Below are 9,221 nucleotides of genomic sequence, written 5' to 3'. Positions count from 1 at the left end.
ATTTTTTGAACAGAACACCCGCAAATCTATCATGGTTGTTGCTTCCTCTTCCACTTCCTCAACAAACCAACTCCACGCTTTGTTTATGTTTCTCCCACTACTTAAAGTGGCACAGAACAGGACAACGACTTCCACAAACAATCATCTACACCCAATCGTCGCATAACTTGAAGCCGCAACCAGTTTCAATTTCTTTTGAAGAATAACCCACGCAAACTATCATGTAAGAAACTCTTTCACAACGCCATGTTCTCACGATGTTCACATTTTTGTTTTGTTTTGTTTAACGTTAACGGAGAGTAACATATCCAAATAAATTTTTAATTGATTGTTTTTTCAATATTTTTCACACATTTTTTTCTACCCAAATTTCTGAATTAATGAATTAACGTATCCAAATACAGATTCCGGAATTTGGGTTTCGGGAAATTCAATTGTTTTGGGTTTCAAACACTAAATTTGGGTTTCGGGAAATTCAAATTGGGTTTGGGAAATTCAATTGTTTTGGGTTTCGAGAAATTCAATTGTTTTGGAAAATTCCATTTGAGTTCTTACATGCTTTAATGCTCTGTTCTTTCATGTCCATTGGATTGTAGTATACGGGACAATAAATTTATTTCCTAAACTTTCTGAAAGCATTTTGTGTGTGTATTGTCGCAAAAGTTTCAGACATAGAGAGGTGTATGTATTTGAGTGGATAACAGTAATTATGTTGAGTTTTTCAGTTTTCACATGTTAATGACAAACTTTAGTTTTTAAAAATTTCATTCCATCGCTTTATATTTGTTTGGTATTGTATTATGTTAGGATTTAAGTTTTGGTTAGACTTTTTATTTTTCGAATTTTCCTTTGAATGATTCAATATCGAATTCGTATTTTATTTCATGTGATCGTCATTTTTTTAAAATGAATAATAATTTCTCACTTATTTGTTGGTAAAGAATGACAAATATAGCCATAACATTAACTCTAAAAAAATAATCTAATTTTCTGTAATATTTTGGTTGAAAAATAATTAAACTATATTATCATCTTATAATTTTTTTACATATATATAAATATTTATTGAAGGGCAACGGGTTCTATAGAATTATTTTACTTATGGTGGATGATATTATGTGGGGAGAGAGAGTGGTTAATTAAGTGCACATATCAATGTAATTTGGTGGATATATTTTTACTTTATTTTTGGATCTCATTCAAATCTAAATTTAATAATTTAGATTAAATTTCAAGATTTTTATTGGTCGTTTTCGGCATTATTAATCAATTAATTTCACTAAGCGTTGAACAATTGAAATGTGCTAGAGTGAGTTAGCTTTCCAATAAAATTAAAAGAATGAAAATTTGTAGAGTTTTGTTCAAGTTCTGGAAAAAATTCCAAAGGCATGTAAACTAAAATTTTGTGAGTTTTTATATACTAAGCAATTAGGCAAAAGTTTGATATTGTTAAGTTATTTGAATGAATTTATGATATTATTGTGGATTTATCTCACTGATAAAACCTTGATGTGAGCATCGTGGAGACGGGCTATCTTGGTGTATGACTCCATTTTCTGGATCTCTTGATACCATTTGCCTTAGGTCATCATTACAACTCAACAAATTGATTTATTTATTCATTTCATGTTTGCATATTGCTGGACAATCTAATTATTAAATTCTCCTTTATGTACTAATGATTTTACTTTTATCTTTCTTTGGCAATCCATATTTAATTACACATTAAAACATAAGTTTTTTTAGATTTTTATATGGAATTTTAGTACATTCATTGGTGAAGCTGAAAGATATAAACTTCAGATTTTATCATGAGTTCTTTCGTTATAAAATAGCATCATAAAATATTCATTATTTAATTTTATCCCTACGAAATAGTGACCATAATGTCCAATAATAGTTTTTTAAATTATATATAAAAAACTACTATTACATCTTTTATATCTTTTACTATTTATTAAAATTGGGCATGCTAGAGTAACTAAACGGTGTCTTGGTGATCTTTTTACAAAATTTTGATTTTTATCCCTTTCTCTTTTTAGTAACTTTTTACAAAATTGTTTCAAAACTGAACCAGACCTCAAGACAATTTTTTAATATTTGGACTCAAATTTTGTACCATTTATCATGATTCTGCATTGCATATGTTTTTTATATCTTTTTAAAAACAAAAATTTAAACTTTAATATTATGCTTCTCTAACGCTTTCTCTACTGTTATTTCTTCACAACTTCCAATAAATTTATCATATTTAGTGTTAATGAAGATTCTTTAAACAGTTTAGGCAATGGGTTCTTCATTCAGTATATATTAGGTTATGCTTTAGGTTGACTTTGAATTAATGAGAATATATTTCTCTTACAGATATTTAAATATTTAAAAATGAAAGCCACGAGTTCGGGAGACCATATATCAGACAACAATCTCAATAACATGTTTTCTATTCAAAATGACGTCGCAAATCAACAACAAAGATCTTCATAGGTATGCCATTTTTTCATACCAAATTTCAGGAAAACATTTTAATACTATATTGTGGAAAATTTTTATAAAAATTATTAAAATATTTCTATTTTAAGAATCAATTTCATTCAAGATCAATCAACATAATAATACAATAACATTAATATATATAATTTTTGATATCTTCATATTTAGACAAAAACGATGATATATTGACAAAATATAGCCTCAAATAGTTGACGACATTGCCATGTACGTACATGCAAAAATAATCATTAACCACTCCATTCTCGCTTATGTTCTGAGGTGTATTCCACTATATTTTTTTTATCATAAGTACATTAACTATTGGTCTATAATTCTATGTAGGACATGACAAATTCTAACTCCAGCTCTTACATCATCGAAAGACGACAAATGCTAACGCATAACGAACGTGAAAGGATACATTCTATGACCCAACAATGACGACAATCTTACCTTGCTCGACATCGATCAAATTACCAAATTAGAAGAATGGAATTTACTTCCTCCATTTCTACTTCAAACTGGCATGGTATAATACGTAGTCCAAAAAATATTTACATGGTCTATGGTCTATAAGTGATTCTTTTGATGTGTGCTAGATGCAAAAATCAATTACAAAATGAATATAGTGTTCAACAGATCAACAAATAAATTGGAGATTGGCTCAATGTACCAGACGACGATCAATGAATGAGGATGCAAGGAACATGTAATTGGCTCGCCGTCGTACAAATTATCGAAGGAGACAAGATAATGAAAGATCATCAATTCCAGATGAGTCTAATTTTGTGAATAATGATTTTGTTGCACCAATTACAATGATTCAAGAATCACCTCATAAAGTCGGTGAAAATCGTAAGTACCTTTTACAATATTTGGAATTAAATCCACAATTAAATGTTAAACAATACTTTCTTGGCAAAACAATCATTTATTTACTTTGATTTATTGTACAAAACATCCCAAATAGTTCTCATTCTCAAATACTACTACCAAATTTAAAAAAGCTCAACATTTATTGTTCATGACAGTTGTTGATGTGACTACAGTGCGACAAACCTGTCGCTCAGAGCCAATATCTTTTCATACTTTGACATAAAATTACGAGCGTGGAAGTTCTAGCACTCGTCTACCAAGGCCAACTTCTGTTCTTCAAGGTATTATACTATATCCAAATAAATAGTTGATGTAATATATATGTTTTACACCTTTTCAAATAAAAAAATATTTTAATCAAAATATGTTTGATTATTTGGTATTAATTTGCTAAATAATTGTTTCGCCGAATTTTTCTATTTATGACATACATGTGTATTTTTTTGCCTAAAATTTTTTTTATTGCTTCTGCCATCAATTCCCTCTCTCACGTTTTACATTTAATTCTTAAAGACCTCAATGAGAGTCCATCAACCATGTGATTGAGTTTTATTTTTTGTTTTAAATGTCAACATTTTTTGCAAAAATATTTAATCATTTAATTGTTTTACAAGTTGATTTAAAAATTAACTAAGAAGCATCTTACATTAAATATATTTTTAAATATGTAAAATATAATTTGAACACATTGTACATTTTCTAATGTCATATTTTCATAGTTTTGTATAGCAAAATTTAATTTATTTAAAATAATTACTCTTATTTTTCAAAAATTCATATAAATAAGAAAAAAAATATTTCAAAATATAGTATATTTTTTTAATATAATATTAAATATGAAATATATGACTTTTTTTATTAGAGCTTATATATATGTCATAATTTCAATTAACATATAGGAGAGAAATGAAATATTTTGGAATTTTTGCAATATACAGTATACAAAGCATTTCATAATTTCAATTAACATATAGGAGAGAGAAGAAATATTTTGGAATTTTTGCAATATACAGTATACATCGTCATATATTTTGAAAATGGGTTACTTTTAAAAACAAAGTTTACAAATAGTCTATATTAATAAATTTCCACTATATGATTTATTGGTTCACTGTTCCAGCAAAAACTCTTTTTAAAATTGTTAGTTTGAAGATTAATTGGAAATTTTTTGCAGTAAACATTTTCAATGAAAATAATGTCATTACTAACATACAACGATATCCACGTCCACATCGATATCATAACCTAGCAAGAAATTTCAGTGAAAGTGAGATAAGTTATCGGTGACAATTGTGTAACCCAAGAATTTGTATACATTGCCAAGCTCTACTGTTTCATGGTGAAACATCACAATTCTGCTGTAGAAATGGAAACACAAATTTGGATCATATCCCTTCTCCCATTGAATTGCAAGAGTTGTATGCTGCAGAAAACAAGGAAGGCAGACATTATCGGCGGTTTATAAGGGCATACAATCATGTTTTCTCTTTTACATCGATGGGAGTCAATATAGACGAGTCCTTAACAACCGGTACACATGGAATTTACACATTTCGTGCCCAGGAATCAATATATCACTCGATTGGAAGTCTTCTACCAAATGAAAATTGTAGGCCACGGTACATGCATATGTGGATTGTAGACACAGATCATGATATAGACAATAGACTTAATCAAAATCCAGAACTAAGACGAGAATTGCTTCTAAAGATACAAAACATTCTTGATCAACACAATCCATTTGTGCACGTGTTTCGACAAATTGGCAAATGTCAGGACATACCTAACTGTAGGCTCATCATCAGGCAACAAAAACCTAATGAACATCAATATATTTTACCAACAACATCTCAAGTTGCTGCCGTCATTGTTGACAACGAGTGTCAAGAAACTTTGAGCAATCGAGATATTACTATACAAGGAATCGGTCGAAATCTTATCAGCATTCAAGATGTAGTTGGCTATTATGATCCTTTACAATATCCTCTCATTTTGCCATATGGTTGGGACTTAAAGAGTCGAAATATCAATGGTACCCGATTAACATCCTTAAACTACTATGCGTATATGCTACAGGTTAGTGAAAAAAACATTGTACTTTATGCTTTATCTTTTTAATTAAAAAAAATTTAAACTTAAATTTACATCAATTCTCATATGTTGTAAATTATCTTCTTAACCAGATACGAGACAATTCGCCATATTTGCTACTTAGAGGAGGTCGTCTACTTCAACAATATGTAGTTGACAATTACGTAAAGATTGAAACACAAAGACTACGATGGATACGTTTAAATTAACATGATATACGTTTAGAACTTTACCAAGGATTGCAAGATTGTTTACATGGAGGTACAAATAATGCAGGTACGATAACTTAATGATTTGAAAATTGTACGATAATTTAATGATTTGAATATTAATATTCACAATATATGTTACAACTCACATTTTATACATATCTATCAAATACATTATACAGGAAAATTTTGGTACCAGAATCGTTTTTCCATCATCTTTCGGTGGTAGCCCACGTGATATGTACCAATGTTATTAAGATGCCATGAATTTGGTTCAAACATATGGAAAACAAGATATAATGCTTACAATGACATGCAATCCGAATTGGAATGAGATACAAAATCAACTACTCCCTAGGCAATCACCTCAAGACCGTCTAGATTTAATTACAAGGATATTTCGTCAAAATTTGAGGAGTTTAAGAAAGACATTGTGGATAGAGAGATTTAGGTAAGGTCCGCTCTTATTCGTACTTCATTGAGTATCAGAAAAGAGGGCTTCCTCATGTTCATATGTTGGTCATATTTGAAAATAATGACAAGTTGTGTACTCTCGACCACTTTGACTCAATTGTGCGTGCTGAAATACCTTTACAAACAGAAGAACCCAACCTACACAAAGCAGTTGTCCACCATATGATACATGGGCCCTGTGGATCAATCAATCCTAATTGTCCATGCATGGTGAATGGTAAATGCAAGAAGAACTTTCCAAAGACATTTGAGGAATACACATCTCGAGGAAATGATTCATACCCTTCGTATCAAAGACGTGAAGGTTGCCAAGTATCAATTGCCAACAATGACGACGTTTTCATTGATAATGGTTGGGTTATCCCCTACAATCCCTGGCTTTTATTAAAGTATGATTGTCATATTAATGTTGAAGTATGTGGAGGGATTAAATGTGTCAAGTACATATACAGATACATCCATAAAGGTCCTGATCGGGTCGCACTAGAGTTACGAAATGGGAAAAATTGTGATGAAATACAACAGTACGTGGTGGAAGGTGGATTTGTGCGCCTGAAGCATTGTGACGAATTTTCTCATTTGAGTTCAGTAGGATGTATCATTCAGTCATTAGGTTACAACTACATACACCAAACCAACATTTGATTTATTTTGACCCCAAACAACGAGTAAGTGATCTACTTGCAGATGATGACAACTCAAAGACTATGCTTACATAATTTTTCAAAATAAATTGTGATCCTGACTTGACTGGAAAGTATTTATATCGAGAATTTCCACAATATTACACATGGATAAAATCTGGAAAAAAATGGATTCGTCGAAGAAGAAACATTAATGTGGTTGGAAGAGTATACGTTGTGTCGCCATCTGAAGGTGAGAGGTTTTATCTTCGTATCCTTTTAAATCATGTCAGGGGCCCGACATCTTTTGAAGATTTGATGACTGTGAATGGAGTAACATATTCAACATTTAAGGAGTCTGCTCAAATGAGAGGACTTCCCAACAGGATGATTATGTAAAACAATGTTTGCAAGAAGCACGCTCTGTTAGAATGCCATCTTCATTGAGAAGGTTATTTGTATCCATACTGGTGTTCTATCAACCAACAATAGTTCTAGAACTCTGGGATGAGTTCCATCCTAGCATGTGTGAAGATTATGGTAGAGAAATTTCATCAAGTAACTTAATCATCAATAAGTTATTGCTTTAGATAAACTTGATGATTTTGATTTGCCATCTATAAATGCTGAGTTTTTAGAAGACGCACCATTACCAAGAATAATTGAGGATGAGCTTTCTTATCATATTCCTGATGATGACTTGAGATATATTGAACGTTTGAATACTCAACAGAGGATTGCGTTTGACATAATAATAGAAAGTATTATCCACAACCAATCAAAACTTGTCTTCATTGATGGTCCTGGAGGCACTAGTAAGACTTTTTTATACCGCTCAATGTTGGCACATTTATGAAAAATGGGTAAAATATTAAGGCGTGCATCAGCTATAGTATGGGACGAGGCTCCAATGGCAAATCGCTATGCTTTTGAATCTGTCATTAAGAGTTCCCAAGATATTATGGAAAATCAAATAGCATTTGGAGGGAAGACAATGGTTTTTAGTGGCGATTTTCGACAAGTGTTACCGGTTGTTAAACGAGGGTCAAAGACAGAACAAATTGCTGCAAGTATTTCAAGGTCAACATTCTGGAATTGCGTAAAGATAATACACCTACAACAAAATATGAGATCTACTCAAGATATTGAGTTCTCACAATTTCTCTTGCGCGTAGGTGATGGATTGCAGCATACTGTAAATCGTGATTTCATAAAATTACCAGATTCAATTATCATACCAAGGGAAGGTAAACAATCAATTCAAATGTTGATTGATTCTGTTTTTCCTAATATGGTAAATCATGTTAATGATGAAAACTATATGGTTGAAAGAGCATTCATCACACGAAAAAATGTTGATGTAGAAAATATTAATCAAATGCTCATTCTCAAGATTCCTGGAGAAGAAAAAGAGTATACCTCTTGGGATAGTGTAGAAGATGACAATCACAATCTTTTTCAAGAAGAATTTTTGAATTCCCTTAGTCCAAGTGGTTTGCCACCGCATAAAATCATATTGAAAGTAGGAAGTCCAGTCATGCTCTTGAGAAATGTTGCGCCTGAACTTGGTCTATGCAATGGAACAAGATTATTATGTCGCAGTCTTGGTAGAATAGATGGTGAGATCATAACGGGTCCTCACAAGGGTACCAGATTCTTTCTACATAGAATGCCCTTGAAAAGTGAAGATAATTCTAGATTATCATTTGAGTTGACACGTCGACAGTTTCCCATAAGTCTTAGTTTTTCTTTGACAATAAACAAAGCACAAGGTCAAACAATCCCATATATTGGCAAAGTTTTGCGTAACCATGTGTTCAGCAACGGTCAGCTATATGTGGCACTTTCGAGAGGAGTCTCAAAAAATTCTACAAAAATTTTGGTAAAACATGGAAATTTAGAGCGTCGATATGGTGTATTCACCAGAAACGTGATTTTCAAAGAGGTATTAATACCTAATAGAGAATGATAAAGTGCAAGTAAGTCAACTCTCTTTATTGTATATTTTTTAAAAATACATTATGTACACATATTTACCATAATCGTTAAACACATGATATATGCTTCAATGTTAGAATTTGGGGGATGCTAATAAATTCAATTTATCTCTATCCATGTTTTCTATCCATGCTTTTATCTCTAGCCATGTCTATCCAGTTATCATAATCTATGTTATCACGTCTCCCAAATAACCATTTTTGGCATGGATATTACAATTTCTATATTTATTGAATAATTTTTAATAATTACTTGGTTAGTGTCTAATGGATAAACATATTATTTATGATTTTCTGTTTGTTGGTTTATGTTTAAATTTTTTTTTGGTTTTGACTTTGTGCTTTTTTCTAAAAAACTGAAGGATACTGGTTTCAAACAAATTATTTGTAGAAATTGCATACTCAATTCAATGGATCTGATCTGCTCGCGCCCATCTTCATCTGGTTTGTTTTTAACAATG

The 9,221-nt window shown here is 31.1% G+C and overlaps 1 protein-coding gene and 2 long non-coding RNA genes across 3 annotated transcripts; all 3 read left to right on the top strand.

The window, feature by feature from the left end:
• The first annotated feature begins 1,361 nt into the window (after nt 1-1,361).
• LOC142525235 (uncharacterized) lies at nt 1,362-3,013 on the top strand. The gene is made up of 3 exons (XR_012815045.1): nt 1,362-1,628; nt 2,365-2,484; nt 2,833-3,013. It is a non-coding gene; the product is annotated as an uncharacterized LOC142525235 (long non-coding RNA).
• Nucleotides 3,014-3,133: 120 nt separating this feature from the next.
• Nucleotides 3,134-5,665, top strand: LOC142524815 (uncharacterized). Its single transcript, XR_012814971.1, has 3 exons — nt 3,134-3,345; nt 3,522-3,647; nt 4,541-5,665. It is a non-coding gene; the product is annotated as an uncharacterized LOC142524815 (long non-coding RNA).
• A 1,957-nt stretch (nt 5,666-7,622) lies between these two features.
• On the top strand, nt 7,623-8,732 carry LOC142523864 (uncharacterized). Its single transcript, XM_075627593.1, has one exon. The coding sequence runs from the start codon at nt 7,623-7,625 to the stop codon at nt 8,730-8,732; it is 1,110 nt and encodes a 369-aa protein (XP_075483708.1).
• The last annotated feature ends 489 nt before the right edge of the window (nt 8,733-9,221 follow it).

Source organism: Primulina tabacum, chromosome 14 (assembly GCF_025594145.1).
Source record: "Primulina tabacum isolate GXHZ01 chromosome 14, ASM2559414v2, whole genome shotgun sequence".
Taxonomy (NCBI): Eukaryota; Viridiplantae; Streptophyta; class Magnoliopsida; order Lamiales; family Gesneriaceae; genus Primulina; species Primulina tabacum.
This window is presented reverse-complemented; position numbering and strand designations above follow the sequence as displayed.

Excerpts from the sequence above, each read along its gene's own strand:
- LOC142523864 (XM_075627593.1), top strand. The coding sequence starts at position 7,623 with ATGGGTAAAATATTAAGGCGTGCATCAGCTATAGTATGGGACGAGGCT.